This window comes from Pseudorasbora parva, chromosome 3 (assembly GCF_024679245.1).
Source record: "Pseudorasbora parva isolate DD20220531a chromosome 3, ASM2467924v1, whole genome shotgun sequence".
Lineage (NCBI taxonomy): Eukaryota > Metazoa > Chordata > Actinopteri > Cypriniformes > Gobionidae > Pseudorasbora > Pseudorasbora parva.
Window position 1 is genome coordinate 61,965,849 of NC_090174.1, and position 17,492 is coordinate 61,983,340.

Below are 17,492 nucleotides of genomic sequence, written 5' to 3' on the forward strand. Positions count from 1 at the left end.
ATATCACGGTTATGGTTATAATTAGGGCTGCACGATTTGGGGGAAATATATAATTGCGATTATTCTGGATAAAATTGCGATTGCGATTTAAAATGCGATTATTGTTATTATAATTTTTTTTACAAATGTAAAGTATGTGTATATAACATTTTGTGTTTTTATATTAATGTGACTAATAATAATTATTATGATTATTATTACTGCTAAAATATTTTTTTAAAATAAGACGTATTACCATTACAATAACATTTTCATAATTACAAATAAAAGAGCATGTCAAAAATAAATATAACAATATAATACTAATAATTATTATTTTTGTAATATTTTACAGAAAACTTATTTTACAAAACAAAAAAAAAACTGCTGGGTTACCTATTAATATGCAGACAGCCTATAACTAAAAACATTAGAAAGGTCTAAGCCTAAGGAGTTATTGTAACAGGGTATATGCAGGAGTCCTGAAGTTAATTTCAATACCTTTTTAAGACTTTTTAAAGACCTTCTCAAAATATTTTAAGACCTCATCGCACTTCAAGTTCTAATCGGCAACAAACCTTTAATAAACAGTTGTAGTCAAATGTAGAGTTAAAATCTCTATTGTGGGCCAATTTTGTATTGTTTATATTGCATATCTGTTTTACAACGTATGGAGGGCGACACATCACCTAACTGTGCATTACGCAAAATACATGACGTCACCCGTAGACAGCGCTCGCCAGGGATGGAAATTAACTTTTTTCAAAGTCTACCACTCACTGTTTTTACCAGCCACTTTTTTGTTTTTAACAAATTAATACTACAAGCTCTACAATACTTGGGCAGTTTATTTAATCTCAAGTCTCAATGAAATACTGACATTTTCACGATGATTTGTGGTCTTGTATGGCTTCCAGTTTTATGGTTTTTAGTCCCAAGAATGAAACTATTCGTTCTGGCATCTTTGAAGCGTGTTGACAACATACTGAGCATTGTCAGTAGGGATTGGGAAGCACCGAAATCAAAATTCTTGGCCGAAACAAAAAAAGAAGAAACAAAAGTCGAAAACCGAAAAATAAAATTCAAACTAAAATGTTTAACTCGACCTCACTCATGTGTACATTAAATAATAATGTACCGGCCTACTGGCCTGCAGAAAGGTACAGAAATTGAATAAAGTAATCAAATGTACAATAACTGCATATTTAACTGTTTAAATGAAAGATTAATTAAACTTACAATTTGTTTAATGTCAAACTAAATATAAGGACATCACTCAGACAGCAGTAAAGGCTACTGCGCCTTTAAGACCTGAGGCAGGGATATGCTCGTCTTTCTCGACTGTGCATACTATACAGTTCTCTTAAGGCATATTCAGACTATGTCTGCTAGGATACTCATCAAGATGGACATGTTGACATACTTCTTGTGTGAGTTTGTCCGTTTAAGCGCAAGATTTGAAAGAAAACTCAATATTTGTGCGCTGTGAGACTCGCGCGCGCTCTCGGATGATGCACAGCGTCAGGTCTTCTCTCAGCGCGCAAGTCTCACAGCGCGTCATCAAAACGACTGGTTATATGCGCACATACGGCAGCACTCGCATGCATTGAACAAAGTTTACAAAGAGGTGAAACAGCTCGGTAGGTGAAGCGATTTTACCCGCCACAACTCTAAATCAGCCGCATTTAGCTGGTGGCGGCGCTAATTTCCATCCGTGGCGCGCGCGCTCCGAGCCGATCTCAGACTGAGCGCCCCGTTGTTTTTTAATATTTATGGGGATGAAAAGAAATATATTCATAAATACTTTATGGAGTCAAACTCTTTTGACAAAGCTTGAACAAAATACTTTCAAAATTTAAGACTTTATAAAGCCGTGATAAGACTTTTTAATACTTTATAAGGGTCTTAATTTTCCCAAAATTGATTTATCACCTTTTAAGACTTTTCAAGACCCCGCGGATACCCTGTGTAAAAAAATAAAATAAAAGGTGTGTGTGTGTGTGTGTGTGTGTGTGTGTGTGTGTGTGTGTGTGTGTGTGTGTGTTGTTTATCTGTGATTTCAATTTCTTAAAGTCTGTCTTTAATATGAAATATGAACCTCTTGTGCATCCACTGTGGGGGAAAAAACTCCTGTACATTGAAGAAAAACATGGATTGTCCAATAAATGTATAATTTTTTAAGTTTATTACGTTTTAAAATGTATTAATTATATTTTTTTCTTATTATTGATTATCCAAAGTTTTTAATTCATACTGAAAGCTAGAGGGCGCCCTTGAGCGGAAAACGCCACATTTGCCTCAGAGAAGTAATGACGTTCTGTAAACAGAAGATAGAGACGCTTTGATTAAACATGACGACAATAAACACGACTGCAGCAAAATATGGTGCATTTGAGTTCTTCAAGCCGTCAAGGGTATTTTCATAGTAATAAAGTGTATTATAATGCAGTGCTGATTGACATAGAATACTATAAAATAACGCATCGTCTGCCTCACTCTGATGAGAAGCCACATCAGCTCACACACACTCGACTGACGATAGGAAGTGAGGTAAACATGTTATTAAACGTTGTCTTTTGCTGAACAGGTTTATGAGCGCTTCACTAGTTTGTGAAGATGTTTGACTCGTGTTGCTTTTTCAAACGCACGTTATAAACTACTCAAACTCGCAGTCTTTCAGCCGGAGCAGCGTTGATAACAGAGCCACTCTTCTCTAACACACTGGGCATTTATTTATTTTATTTAAATCGCAGCCTCTGAGCTTTCATAATCGCACACAAGCCAAATCACGATTGCGGTTCGATTTCGATTAATCGTGCAGCCCTAGTTATAATCATAATTTAGTTATTTTTGCTTCATCCAACAATATTTTAACCAATAAATATTTTCTGTATTACATACTCAAGCAGTGATGTCTATTAGAAGAATATCTATCACAAGCAGTAATGTTACTGTAGCTAACATCACAACAACAGCATATCTTGGTTTTGTAAATCCAAATGTTACTCATGTATGGAGCAAAAACAACACAACCTCCGTGTCTACTTTCAGGCCATCTTGCTCTCTAACGTCTCTCCAAAACTGGAAAGCTTTTCTAATATTAACGCAGGTCCTAAAGTCCTTGCCTGATCATTTTACCCTTTTGTCCAGTGATATTCCTCTGAGCTTTTCTCTTTTGTAATGTCTCTCAGCCATCTCTCTTTCTACAGTTTTTCTTCAAATCTCTCTCTTACTCACTCTCTCCTCCCCCATCATAAGTGGACACACACCCTACTGCTGATTGGCTCACTCTCTCTCCTCCCCCATCATAAGTGGACACACCCCCTACTGCTGATTGGCTCACTCTCTCTCCTCCCCCATCATAAGTGGACACACCCCCTACTGCTGATTGACTCACTCTCTCTCCTCCCCCATAATAAGTGGACACACCCCCTACTGCTGATTGGCTCACTCCCTCTCCTCCCCCATCATAAGTGGACACACCCCCTACTGCTGATTTGCTCACTCTCTCTGCTCCCCCATCATAAGTGGACACACCCCCTACTGCTGATTGGCTCACTCTCTCTCCTCCCTCATCATGAGTGGACACACCCCCTACTGCTGATTGGCTCACTCTCTCTCCTCCCTCATCATGAGTGGACACACCCCCTACTGCTGATTGGCTCACTCTCTCTCCTCCCTCATCATGAGTGGACACACCCCCTACTGCTGATTGACTCACTCCCTCTCCTCCCCCATCATATGTAGGAGATGTACTGATAGACTTGTTAATGCCATCACGTGTTTACCTGAGGCTGAGGGGCTGAGTGATATTCCCTCATCACATCCAGAGAGTAGAGGTGAGGGATTGGTTGGAAGGGGTTGAGGGCGACCAGCGTACAGCCAGCATGTGTGTAGAAAACCTTTGCGCTGTACCTGGCCTGCAGACATTTCAGCACTGCCAAACGCACAAAACACCACAGCAGGAATCAAACACAGACTCACAATAGCAGAAGGGCTAGAAATATGTGACCCTGGACCACAAAACCAGTCATAAGTGTCGCATGGGAATATTTGCGGCAATAGCCATCAATACATTAGCCACGTTTCTACTGTCACGCCAAATGTTTTCGGGAGCTTCCTCTGTTTCTCTGACTGAAAATATAACTATTTGGACTGTCACTGGAGAGATTGCTAAAGCTGCTCAGGTCGTGTTTTTGAGAAATAATTGTTGTGTGATGTTATAGGGGTGACTACAAAAAACTGAAAAAGACGCGACTGATTAATAATTTAGCTTTCAGATCTAATTAAATTAAATCTAATTGACCCTTATGACTGGTTTTACCTTCCAGGGTCACATATAAGATAAGCTAAACAAATAATTAATGTTTCTTGTAGGGATCCGATACTCGGGATCGGTATCGGCTCCGATCTGCCATTATTTGCCGGATCGGGTATCGGACAGACAGGACCGATCCAAATTCGATACTGTGCGCATAATATTCTGTGTTATTGTTAAGCCCCAGCGCCCCACAAAAGGCACAAAAACCTTATAAAGCATCAACGATTCGTGCACTATATTATAAGTGTTCTGAAGCCATTCCATCGTTTAAAGGCGGGCGTACACGGTGCGATTTTTGCTGTCGTACGAACTCACAGACGATTTTTTTTTCTCGGGAGAAATCGCGTGGACATCGTGGATGCTCGTATGGTCGCGGCTCGCACCGTGTGAGAGGAAATACGAGACGAGCCGGGCACGTTAAGAGCACCTCCCGACCTTACGATCATTTTTAAACATGTTTAAAAAGTTCGGGGAGTCGGCCCGATTTTTACCAGCATATGGCTGTCCCCTATTGCCAAATCATGCACAAGCACGTCACATACGCTCAATCTATGACTATTATTAGCTCAGTGGCTGCCACATACTGCGTACACACACACACACACACACACACACACACACGTTCTCTCTCTCTCACGTGCACTCTTCTCTCTCCCTCTGGTTGTTTCGGTTAAAAGGAATGGCTACTACTGTTCTCTGCTTTTCAACAAATCATTTGCACACCTTTTTTCTTTATTTTTTGTATCTGAAGCTATAGCAGCAACATTGAAAGCTCCGGTGTCTGTGTTACACGAAAACTCGTGTGATCGCAGCCGGCTCGCGGTGCAAACAGTCGTGCCGTGTACCAGCTGATGTGATGCGATAATCAAATTAAAATGACTCGTAGCGTCTGCAATATCTCACGACCTTCCGAGTGTCCGAATTCGCACAGTGTATGCCCGCCTTAATGCAGTGTTTCTCAAACTTTTTCTGCCATTCCCCACTTTGGAGGTAGGGAAGGGCCACGAGCCCCACCTGTCCCCAATCACCCAACAAAATGGTAATTATCTAGGCTTTAAGTTTGCCTGTTAACATTTATTTGATTAACATCACATTTAAACCTTTCATGTGTACAGTCAAAATATTTTAGCTGAGTTTTTTTTTAAGGCAACGTTATTTTAGAACGTTTCATCTTAATGTTTCTATGGCAACGCGTCATGTTTATCACGTGACTCACCATAATCAAAATAGCGCTGAATGACAGATGTATCGCTTTTATTACGTTTTTTTTCTTTTTTATTCAAAATATTGACATACTTGCTTACCATGTCATCAACTGTCTAATAATCCAATTGTAGGTGTGTTTTGCCATTTAAACCCCTTTATAAATGATCTTGATTTTGATCTATAATGTGAGATGGGCGCTGACACGTTTGAACAAATGCACTGCAGTTCAGAGTCCTGTCAATCGGATTTGCAGTACGTATATTCATCAGCATCTCCTGGAATAAGTGACCGGTGAACTGGGAGAAGAATCGAGCAAACTTTATAGTTACTTACACTATGTGTATCTGATATGAATAAAACATGTCGGCCAATTATATTTGAATGGATTGTTATTGCTGCTTCCAAAGACACCAGTGTGTATTCTACAAACTCTAAATGTATTGTTTTACTAGTACTTGTGTATTTAAATGTTACCTATTCAATTAAACCTAAAATAAACAGTATGCGGTTAAAAACACTGCATGACGTATGTCAAGAGCTGAGCGCGTATGCATCTGGCTCAGTGCCAGCCGAAGCGCGTCCCACCGTTTGAATCTGACAGTTATGTCACGTCACTAAACATTCTAAATCCCATATGTGGGTCCGTACTCTCAGGGGCATAGAAATAAAAATCCCATGTGGGACCGCTCAAAAGGTTAATAGAGATGGGCACAAAAAATTAACACATTTCCTCCCGTTTGTCGTGCCCCACTTGTCATGTCTCTATTCCCCACCAGTGGGGCGCGCCCCACACTTTGAGAAACGCTGGTTTAATGCGAGTACAGATTAGTTCACGTCAATGCTTCCCTCCACTGCGGCTGTCAGTCACTCTCCATTCAGCTTTAAACTGTCGCGTTCGGTTACGACACTCAACACGATGAAACTTTCCAAGATTATTTATTATTTATTTGTTATTGATTATTTACTGTAGATAACGCTCTAACGTTATGGTTTCTCAAAAAAATGGCTATCTGCTGGCGTTTATTGCTGTAAACCGTGTTACTTTCTACCGGGTGTCAGTTAGATCACAACATTGGACTAGTTATTATATTGTTTTTCACACACAGTAACTGAAATGTTAAACTGTTAAAATAAACGGCTTATAAGAATACTGCATAGATATACTACGCGTCTATATCTTGTTTTAAACTTCTCGATGCGGACGGAGCGCGGCGCGCTGTGAGCGTCTATGACTGTGGCTGTGAGCATGTGACTCCGTGTTGCTTCAAGCGCATCATCCTGCGCACGGGATGTGCATAAGAGCTTTGTGCCGCTCTGTATTATGCTACTGTGGCGCTATGAAAGCCTTATTAATAGCCTTTCTCTTTCTGCTCTATCTATATGTTGCTGCCTCATTAAAAATATGCATTATACATTTAAAATAAATGCAATTTCTTAGTATATAGGCCCTATTTCTATAAATATATTTACTTGTTTTTCATGAATATATTTTTTGTAACATATTTTACCAGATTTACAGCAACAGTTATTCACTTTTGTGGTTTCCTTTATTTTTTCCCAAATAAATGTTTAGATTTTATACAATTATTGTGCACTCGTGATTTTATAACTTTTGCTGCTGTATTATTCACTAATCTAATTTATTCAATTCTACACACTAAGGCTTAGAAATTCTACATAGACAAAACTGCATTGGTATCGGATCGGTTTAGTATCGGTATCGACCGATACTCAAAATTTTTAATATCGGATCGGTTCTGGAAAAATGGTATCGGTGCATCCCTAATACACACACACACACACACACACACACACACACAGTACCTGTAGAAGGGGTAACCGGGTTGACTTTAGTGAGGTCATCGTATGTGTGAAGCTCAGCTTCATTGATGAGGAAGTCTCTGATTTCCCCTTCCAGCAGATCATTGAGAGGTTTTCCGAGGCCCTGGGCTATTTCTTTCAGTCCATTTACCTGTGCAATGCAAATAAATCTGCTCAGAGCATGCATTCAAAAAGAAAAGGTTCCACTCACTGTACTGATGCAGCAAACCAATTCAGAAATATTTCATCCTGCAAGCCCTGATGCCATTTTGCACAACATTACTACAAATTTAACTACCAATGCACCGATATGAAAATTCTGGCTGATACCAATAACCGGTAATTCTTTATATTTAAAAGCCGATAACCGATATATCAGCAGATAAATCCATAATTTTTATACATTATATATATATTTTTATATAATTATATTGATAACATTAAAAAAAGAACATATATCCATCGATACTGATGTAGTGGCCAAAATTGTGCATCCCTAAATTTATTTAAAAACATTATGCGGTTGTTAAGGCTGATGTCACGCGGCAGCACTTCCGGGTCCAAATGCTCTATCCTATACCACAAGAAAAACTACAAAAGGTGCTAATATACACACACAATGTGGTGTAATACTACAAAAAAAGCTATAATGACAACCTTTTTCTCCACACCAATATTCCAGATGGCCAGAGTGATTCATCTTTTTTAAATCGTTAAAATATTAATGTATGTGACGCTGTGAGCACAGAGACTGTTGTGCTGTTGTAAGTATTTCAAATTTTAAACTTTTTTAAACGTTTGATGTTTAATATGAATAAATAGCGCTCATAAACGGGCGTCGATGGCACTCTAAAGTGAAACGAGTTGAGGCTTGGACCCAGAAGCGGCGTTCCTTACGTCACAACTTAACAAGCGGATACTTTAAATATCATGCATCCCTAATATTGGCCGATACCGATCTACTGGCCAAAATATTGTGCATCCCTAAATTGAATTAAAAACAATATAATTTAAAAAACATGCATCCCTAAAATATCAGCCGATACCGATATAGTAGCAGAAATATTGTGCATCCTTAAATGATCATAAAGTTATAATTTAAACATCATTAAGCCTGTTTTATGTCAGCTGTGTTTAAGCATGACATCAAAGGAAAGCGCCATATTTATCTGCAACATAATATAAATGTTTCAGTGCATTTGTGTGTCATATTTCTGACATCTATTCCTCACTTGAAAGCGCCTAATGAGCGACAAAAGAACATTATCCAGATACAACACGCCTTTGTCAAGTAAATTATGAATATCAGGTATAGACGGAGTAGTGTAATTGCACATCCTTCTTCAATTCTGCTGTGAATCTACATGACAGCATGTGTTGAGACGGGTCAGGACATGCTGAAGAGAAGCTAATAATACACAGTACACACTGTCTGCTCCTAATCCAATAACAAACACAGGTTAACTTCAGCAAGACTACCTGGAGGAATCTGAGTGATGAACTTGAAAACAAATAATGGGAAGACAGACTTTGGTTTGTTTACAGAGATCACATATCGATCAATAACAAAACATTTACAGATTTTAACATGATCCTATTTCAGCTGCCAGGAACTTTCCGACTGGCACCAGCACTGAAGTTAATGCGAATGTATCTGCAAGGCACAACAAACCATCTGCACTATACACACCTAACAGTAAACAAGACCGGAGGGTGACCTTTAATAGACTAATGAACATATCAAAACACATGACAATTTAAAATAATGTCTCCTGGACAGGTTGTAGGTTCCCTTAAGGTCATATAAAGTTAGGCCAAAAAAAAAAAAGATCCTAACATAAGGTAGTTTGGTGCGCATGCTCAGATTAGGCTGACCTGCGGAATAATCAGAGCATGGCCTTCTTCAGATTAATGCCAATAATCCGACAATGACAACACGTGCCACGTCAATGAACATGCAAATGAGGTAACACCGGAAAAACATGTCCATAGAGATTAGATTTAATCACAGTAAATCACTTTAATAACAGTTATTGTTAAGATTAATAGAAAACTAGTCAGTTGTCTCGGGTGACATTAACTTTAAATTACATCCTTTAATAATAAAATGTTTATTGTTAGGATTTTAATAATAAGGGAAGATATATTATATATATATATATATATATATATATATATATATATATATATATATATATATATATATATATATAGAGAGAGAGAGAGAGAGAGAGAGAGAGAGAGAGAGAGAGAGAGAGAGAGAGAGAGAGAGAGAGAGAGAGAGAAACATTCTACATGTAAATCGCTTTGAGTACCCATAAAAGCGCTATATTATGTAACTTTTTTTAAAATTATTAAATAAAAAATGTAACTAATTAATTCATTGTGATATAACTATGAAATGCAAAAACTGCAAAATGTGCAAAAATATAAATACTCACCCAATGTAACATTACTACCATGTTTTTTGGACATGATACCATAGTAAAAATCACATTTTGGACATTTGGACTATTTTGAAGCCTCCCATGTAACTTAAATATTATGGTACATAAACATGGCAAAAAATCAGTCCCACTGTATTCATATTTAATAACTTACCACCACCACCACGGTCCGGGAAGTTTTTTTTATTTATTTATTTATTTGTAGCGTGCTGCTGTCAGATAAACGTTTATTTTTAAGATGTCCAGTTTGTCACTTTAACTCTAACAAGACTTGTTTGTCGATTATAAAATTTCCCTCTTACACTTTGATATACATAAAGAAAAACGGAGGTAAATTAAAGTTAGAGTACCTTTTCCTTCGGTCGATTTGGTTTTCCAGCTTTTTCAAAACTCCCGAGTGTCCCGTCAGAGCCGTTAACAGTCGAAACGTCTTTATTTCGGAATAAAAGCTTCTGTTTGACATCCGCCATGACTCTAAACTTCATAAAGACGCGTTTCGCGGTATTTAGTCTTTTATGTCTCGGCCATTATGTGAGTTATTTTATGTTTTTTCAGCCACGAAAAGAGATTCCTCAGTGAAGGACAAAACTCCCAGCCGCGCGAGACTCCACCGGCTACTGCACGGACACGCGCACGCTAAAACGTCATTTTGGGCGTCCCTGCCCATACAGTGACGTTTCCCTGTAAGCCACGCCCAACACGGAAAGAAACATTCTGATGCCAATGTGCGACGACACTTTGTTATAAACTGAGGATTATTACTTAAGAATAAACGATCTATTAGAGCAATGTGCATTTTTACTATTTAATAAAGATATACAGATACAGTAATGATAATAGGAGTCTCTGTTTAGTGTGTGTTAAACCGGTTTATCCTGACAGGCCACTGCTGTAATGTGCCTTCTGTAGTCTAAACACTAATCACAGGAAGAGGTAAGTAAGTCACATTTTATATAGTACATTAGATTTGATCAAATAGCTTTAATGTCTAAGATTATTTGCTCATAAACTTTTGAGATAAAATCTACCATGGTCAATCTTAGGTTGCTTTATACTTTATATTTTTACTACCATGAGAATCAGACAATATTTTGAGAGCATTATCTCCTGTTTTTTACATGAACAGAATGTTTTATATTATATAATGTGTATATACAGTACTGGTCAAAAGTTTGGAGACATTACTATTTTTTATGTTTTTGAATGAAGTCACTGCATTTATTTGATCAAAACAATACAGAAAAAACAAACAAAATTGTGAAATATTATTACAATTTAAAAGAACAGTTTTCTATTTGAATATATAGTAAAGTGTAATTTATTTCTGTGAATGTGTATCATCATTACTTCAGTCTTTAGTGTCACATGATCCTTCAGAAATTGATTAATTATCTTAATATTTTTAGCTTAATATTTTTTAACCTACTTTTTTCAGGATTCATTGATGAATAAAAAGTTAAAAACAACACCATTAATTCAGAATACAAACCTTTTCTAACAATACAATTTTTTAACAATTTAACTTATATATAAATATTTATGATTTATTATATGAATAAAATATTTATTTAAATAAAAAATAAATTAACTTTTGAACGTTAGTGTATGTTGTTACAAAGAATTTATCATTTATATAAATGCTGTCCTTTTTTTGTAAAACTTTTTATTCATTAAAGAATCCTGGAAAAATAGTATAGTTTATAAAAGAATATCAAACGTTCCAATATTGATAATATCCAACATATTAGAAACATTTCTGAAGGATCATGTGACACTTAAGACTGGAGTAATGATGGTAAATTCAGCTTTGATCACAGGATATTGTAAACCGTATTAAAATAGATAAAAACATTATTTTAAATAGTAATAATATTTCAGAATTTTAATTTTTTGTCTTAAGCAATTTCATGCACTGTTAAAGGATTTATTCTCATGCTAAACATGGACAAACAATTGTTAAAAAGTTGGACATATGATGGAGTATTTCTGTGCCAAATACACTTCTTTAGGATTCAAACAACTTTCAGAAATGTTTTCCAAGAATGGCCCTGTATGACATCATAAAGGGAGGAACACACACACACACACACACACACACACACACACACACACACACACACACACACACACACACACACATCAACCAGAGCAAGAGTGTGTCCATAAACAAGCTTCGTTCAGGTTACGGAGCCGTCGGCGGCGCTGGCGTTGTGTTTTTAGATTCGAGATCAATAATATCACTACAGAAGTGTGTGTGTGTGTGTGTGTGTGTGTGTGTGTGTGTGTGTGTGTGTGTGTGTGTGTGTGTGTGTGTGTGTGTGTGTGTGTGTGTGATGGGTAGGTTTAGGGGCAGTGTGTGTGTGTGTGTGTGTGTGTGTGTGTGAGAGAGAGGGAAAGATCACCTTGTTCAGCTTCACAAATAACCCATTGTTAAGGGAACAGTGGATGCAGTTAGTGTGTCCGGAGTTCTGCAAGTGTGTGTGTGTGTGTGTGTGTGTGTGTGTGTGTGTGTGTTTGTGTGTGTGTGTGTGTGTGATGGGTAGGTTTAGGGGCAGGGGCAGTGTGTGTGTGTGTGTGTGTGTGTGTGTGTGTGTGTGTGTGTGTGTGTGTGTGTGTGTGTGATGGGTAGGTTTAGGGGAAGGGGCAGTGTGTGTGTGTGTGTGTGTGTGTGTGTGTGTGTGTGTGTGTGTGTGTGTGTGTGTGTGTGTGTGTGCGTGTGATGGGTAGGTTTAGGGGCAGTGTGTGTGTGTGTGTGTGTGTGTGTGTGTGTGTGTGTGTGTGTGTGGTGTTTGTTCCCGGTCATGAGTGGAAACCACAGGCGTGAGTGAAACTGCATCAAATGTGTGTGTTTTGTTGGCAATCGGCGCGTAAGTGCTTATAATGTGAAGAACACCAACGTATAGAGGATCCACAGTTATCCTGTGTGTGTGTGTGTGTGTGTGTGTGTGTGTGTGTGTGTGTGTGTGTGTGTGTGTGTGTGTGTGTGTGTGTGTGTGTGTGTGTGTGTGTGTCTTTATCTCCGCCCACTGCACGCCTCCACAGACTCGGCTGTTTTCTGAAAGAATCGGTTCAGTGTATCTGTCTTTTATGAACATGATCAAACTAAAGACTCTTCTGAGATATGAAGGATCAACACTACTCTATAGATACTCAAGAATAACACGAGACTGGCAGAAGAGTGAGTCTTATGGACACTTTAATGAGCATAATATTTTGTAACATTGATAAAATATGCCTGTTTCTTTTCACAGGCAATGGCGTCGCCAGACGAGAAAGTGGCTTTCGTCAGCAATCTCAACGGAACCAGCCTGACGGAGGTTTCTCTGGGATCTCTCCTGGCTCCATTATGTTTTCTCAGCCGAGGTCTCTTCCTGATAGTTTTCCAGCTGGGAAAAGGCGTCCTCCCGCTCTCCCGGATATCTCATCTCCTGCTGGACTTCACGACTCTCATAATGCCTTTGGTCCTGTCCTGCACCGCACTGAGCGACGTCCTTCATTTCGTCATCGTTTGCATCGCCGCGATTGACTTCGCCGTCCTGAGCCTCGTTTACAAAAGCCGAAAGCAAGGCTCGTTTTCCACGGCGATTGACAGGTTTGTGGGGAGCAGAGTCGAATCCAACACGGTCCCGTTTGTAACCGTCTTCCGCGTTTTGGTCAACGTGAAGACTGCTATTAGCATCTTGGCTGTTGATTTTAGCGTGTTCCCAAGACGTTACGCCAAGACGGAGACGTATGGGACAGGGGTGATGGATTTCGGTGTGGGAGCGTATGTTATGGCTAACGCACTGGTGTGTCCCGAGGCAAGAGGAAAACACACACATGGCTCAAAACTCAGCCATGTGCTAAAACAATCCGTCTCCGTTTGGCCTTTGGTGCTGTTAGGGTTCGTGAGACTCGCAAGCGTTAAGTCATCCGGATACCACGAACATGTGACGGAGTACGGGGTCCATTGGAACTTTTTTTTCACGCTCGCCATCGTACGAATTGTGGCATCTGCACTTTTGGCACTTTTTCCGGTGCGATCCTCGTGGATCCTGGCTTTGATTATCGGTGGAGCGTACCAGGTTATCTTAGAAACGACGGGTCTGAAAGCCTTCCTCATTCGCAGTGATGAGCGCAGAGGCTTTCTGCAGGAAAACAAAGAGGGGATATTTTCCGTCGTGGGTTATATCGCCATCTACATGGCTGGGGTTCAAGTTGGCCGATATTTAATGCAGAGCAGAGCTTCGGTTCAGGAGTGGATCGGAGCGATCCGTAATCTTCTGTTAACCAGCGTTGTGTTATTCTGCGCGTTATATGTATGCCAAACATACACCGAGCCAGTGTCCCGCAGAATGGCAAATCTTTCCTTCTGCGTTTGGACCGTTGCACAAGCCATGCTCTTTCTCTCGTGCTTAAGCATTGGGGATTTATTGTTACTGTTCTCTAAAGTTATCTCAGATTTTCCCCTTGTGTCTACATCGTGGTATCCGTACCAAAAGAAGAAGTCGGATCAAACGAGAGACAAAATGGATGCACTTTGCCTCATTCAGGCCGTTAACCGTAACCAGCTGTTGTATTTCCTGCTGGCGAATCTCATGACGGGTTTGACCAACGTGTTCATAGACACGCTGAACAGCAGCGATGCTTTATCTGTGGCCATTTTGCTCCTGTATATGTTCGTCAACAGCTCCCTCATATTCATCCTGCATATAAATAAAATAACTATTAAGTTCTGGTAAACACGTGTCATTTTTCAGTGTGATCCCTGTGTTATATATTAAATGGGATGATTTTATGCCAACAGTTGATGCTAATCACATGATGGTTCAGATTTTTGTCTTTTTATATGCTCCAAATGGCCATTTTTTCTCTTATCTTTTTAAAGCAGCACTTGGCAACTTGCTCTCGGGGTTCCCCTACAGTTGGGAAAAAATAATGTCCTCAACTACTGTCGTAAACTGTCATCCTACAACAGGCGATGCCATCGCGCGTGCATTTGCTGACATGACAACCCTGATAGCCCTGACCTAGTGATCCGCGGGTCATCTCAAAACCCGCGGACCCAGTATGTCTATTTAATGGTCGCGGGTGCGGGGCGGGTTGTAAAAATATATACAGTGGTGCGGGGCGGCCAAATAACTTCATAAAAGCGTCCCGCGGGTCGGTGCAGCACTAACAGTTCCCCTGAACACTGCAGGAGGAGTTCACATGCAGGCGTTCTTCTGGCGGCGCGTGTGAAATGTCTTCATCCCAGGTACAGTCAGTGGCATGTGCTTCAGCATGTCATATGAATATCATTTCATGGGTTTTATTTTTTTCAAACGCCAAATAATCGCGATGCTCACGTTTACAAGCCAGCGTCATTATAGTAGTTTATTGGTTAGCGTTTTACAGAATCTATATGATACTTCAGTTCAGTGTTTGAGTGGTAGGTAATCACCGTAACAAGCAGGACAGCATCGGTCGGGCACGCCTCTCACGCTGACGAGCAAACGCTGGTCACATGTTGATCCTCGTCCTGCCTTTAATCACAGCACTTTTTCCTTTCCTCTTATTGCTTTCCTCCAACAAAACCTTTTCTTTCTTATTGGTCTCTGCTGCTTCGGACATGACTGTATTATCCGACGAACAAAGTTGGGCTCGCACGTCCGAATGTAAGGAAGTGTGGGTGTTGGTGGAAGTGACGTATATGCCGTAAAGCAGTCGAATTTTGTAGTTCTTTTAGTTCTCGGGTTACTACCCGAAACCCGAAGTTTAAAAGTACGATTAAAAACGATCCAGACCCCATCAGGCTATGGCAGACGTGTCATTCAACCTATTGTAAGTCGATGTATCATCACAAGAGTCTTGAAAATATATTATGAAGGTTGAAAAGTTACCCGGTGCTGCTTTAAAAAAGAAAAAAAAAGGTTTTATTTTTTAAACATAGTCCTGTGTGGCAAATGTGTTACAAAATGTAACATGTAGACCTTTAATATCACCATCTTTTAATATCACAGTTTAAAAAATATTCATAATATTATGCCATAAAACAACATGCATGAAATAATATATCAACTATTATGCGAACATAACTGCATGCAAAAGAATTAGGAAAAATGTGCAAATCACATGATGGTTCAGATTTTTGTCTTTAATTGGCCATTATTTCTCTTATCTTTTTAGTGATCATCATGATTTTAGTCATCCTGTATATGTTCGTCAACAGCTCGCTTATATTCATTCTGCATATAAATAAAATAACCATTAAGTTCTGGTAAGCACACATAATTTTTTGTCTTCTGAATAGCCTGCTCATCTCTGCTGTGAGATATGATGTATATAAATTGTCTGTGCAAATATAATTTCATGTGTTATTTGTAAATATACTGTTACTGTACGTATTCTGTATTATATATCAAATATGAATGCACTAAATGGGATGATTTCATGCCAAGAGTTGATGCAAATCACATGATGTTTCAGATTTTTGTCTTTTTATGTGCTCTAATTGGCCATTATTTCTCTTATCTTTTTTTTTTACATAGTCCTGTGTGGCAAATGGATTAAAAATATTCCATGTAGACTTTTAATATCACCATTTTAAAGTTGCATGCATTATAATTAGAGATCTTTTTTTTAAATGCTGATGTTTGCTAATGTTCCAAAGTCTTTTAACTAAATTATTATAATGCCATAAAACAACATGCAACATATTTTTATTTTCATGTAGTTTTCAATGTAGCCTTTTAATGAATTAATACATCAACTATTATGTGATCATAACAACTGCATGCAAAATAATTAGAAAAAATGTTTCTTAAGGGGGGGGGGGGGGTGAAACACTCAGTTTCAGTCAATCTCATGTCAATCTTGAGTACCTATAGAGTAGTATTGCAGCCTTCATATCTCCGAAAAGTCTTTAGTTTTATTATATTTATAAAAGAAATATGGGCTGTACCGAGTCTTTCCGGAAAAAAACGAGTGGCTGGAGGCGTATCGTGTGGGCGGAGCTAAAGAATGACAATCGCGAACAAAGCGATGACGTCCTTGTAACGAACTGCTGAGACAGAAGGTTGGTTGAAGATCCAAACGCAGTATTTATTGAAGGGTAATCCAAAGTCGTAGTCCATAGAACAGGCAAAAGGTCATAACAGGAAATCAGTCCGAAAAGGCAAACAAAACAGAAGGAACAGGCAAAAGGGTAATCCACGGAGAAGGCAAGAAATCAAAGACCAAGATACATGAAACCAGGGAAACGCTCAGAAATGCAGTTGTGACACTAAACAAGACTTCGCAATGAATGACAGAGTGAACAAGGTATATATAGGCAGAGGTAATGAGGTGATGAGACACAGGTGTAAACAGTGAGTGCTAATGAGTCCAAGGATTATGGGTAATGTAGTTTGTGATGGAATGACAGTCCGGGGTGGAGTGGCCTCTGGTGGTGATCACGGGCATTCATACTGATGAATTGTGACATAGCCCCCCCTCAAAGGAGCGGCTTCCAGACGCTCCTAAAATTGTCCAGGAGGGAGGTGGAGCGGAGGCGGACATGGGGGCGGGATGGAGCCCAGGCCCATGTAGTGGAAGAGAGCCTGGAGATTCAGGCAGAGCAGGAGGCCAGAATGGAGCTGGCCCGGTTGATGACCAGGGTGGTGCAGACCAGGCAGATGACCAGGGTGGCGCAGACCGGGCAGTTGACCAGGCTGGCGCAGACCGGGCAGATGACCAGGGTGGCACAGTGCGGGCAGATG

The 17,492-nt window shown here is 39.4% G+C and overlaps 2 protein-coding genes across 3 annotated transcripts in view; one reads left to right on the forward strand and one right to left on the reverse strand.

Moving 5' to 3' along the window:
• LOC137071590 (unconventional myosin-XIX) overlaps nucleotides 1-10,379 on the reverse strand; it is a 54,682-nt gene extending 44,303 nt beyond the window's left edge. For both annotated transcript variants that reach the window (XM_067439722.1, XM_067439721.1), the window contains exons 1-3: nucleotides 10,125-10,379; nucleotides 7,331-7,478; nucleotides 3,768-3,916 (exon numbers count right to left, since the gene is read on the reverse strand). In XM_067439722.1, the coding sequence (XP_067295823.1) occupies nucleotides 3,768-3,916; nucleotides 7,331-7,478; nucleotides 10,125-10,259 (432 nt within the window). In that variant the 5' untranslated portion in view covers nucleotides 10,260-10,379. The remainder of the gene's footprint in view (nucleotides 1-3,767; nucleotides 3,917-7,330; nucleotides 7,479-10,124) is intronic.
• An 82-nt stretch (nucleotides 10,380-10,461) lies between these two features.
• Nucleotides 10,462-14,496, forward strand: pigw (phosphatidylinositol glycan anchor biosynthesis, class W). The gene is made up of 2 exons (XM_067440356.1): nucleotides 10,462-10,707; nucleotides 13,026-14,496. The coding sequence occupies exon 2, from the start codon at nucleotides 13,029-13,031 to the stop codon at nucleotides 14,493-14,495; it is 1,467 nt and encodes a 488-aa protein (XP_067296457.1). The 5' UTR covers nucleotides 10,462-10,707; nucleotides 13,026-13,028; the 3' UTR covers nucleotide 14,496.
• Nucleotides 14,497-17,492: the final 2,996 nt, after the last annotated feature.

Coding starts and splice junctions, on each gene's coding strand:
- pigw (XM_067440356.1), top strand. CDS start 13,029: ATGGCGTCGCCAGACGAGAAAGTGGCTTTCGTCAGCAATCTCAACGGA.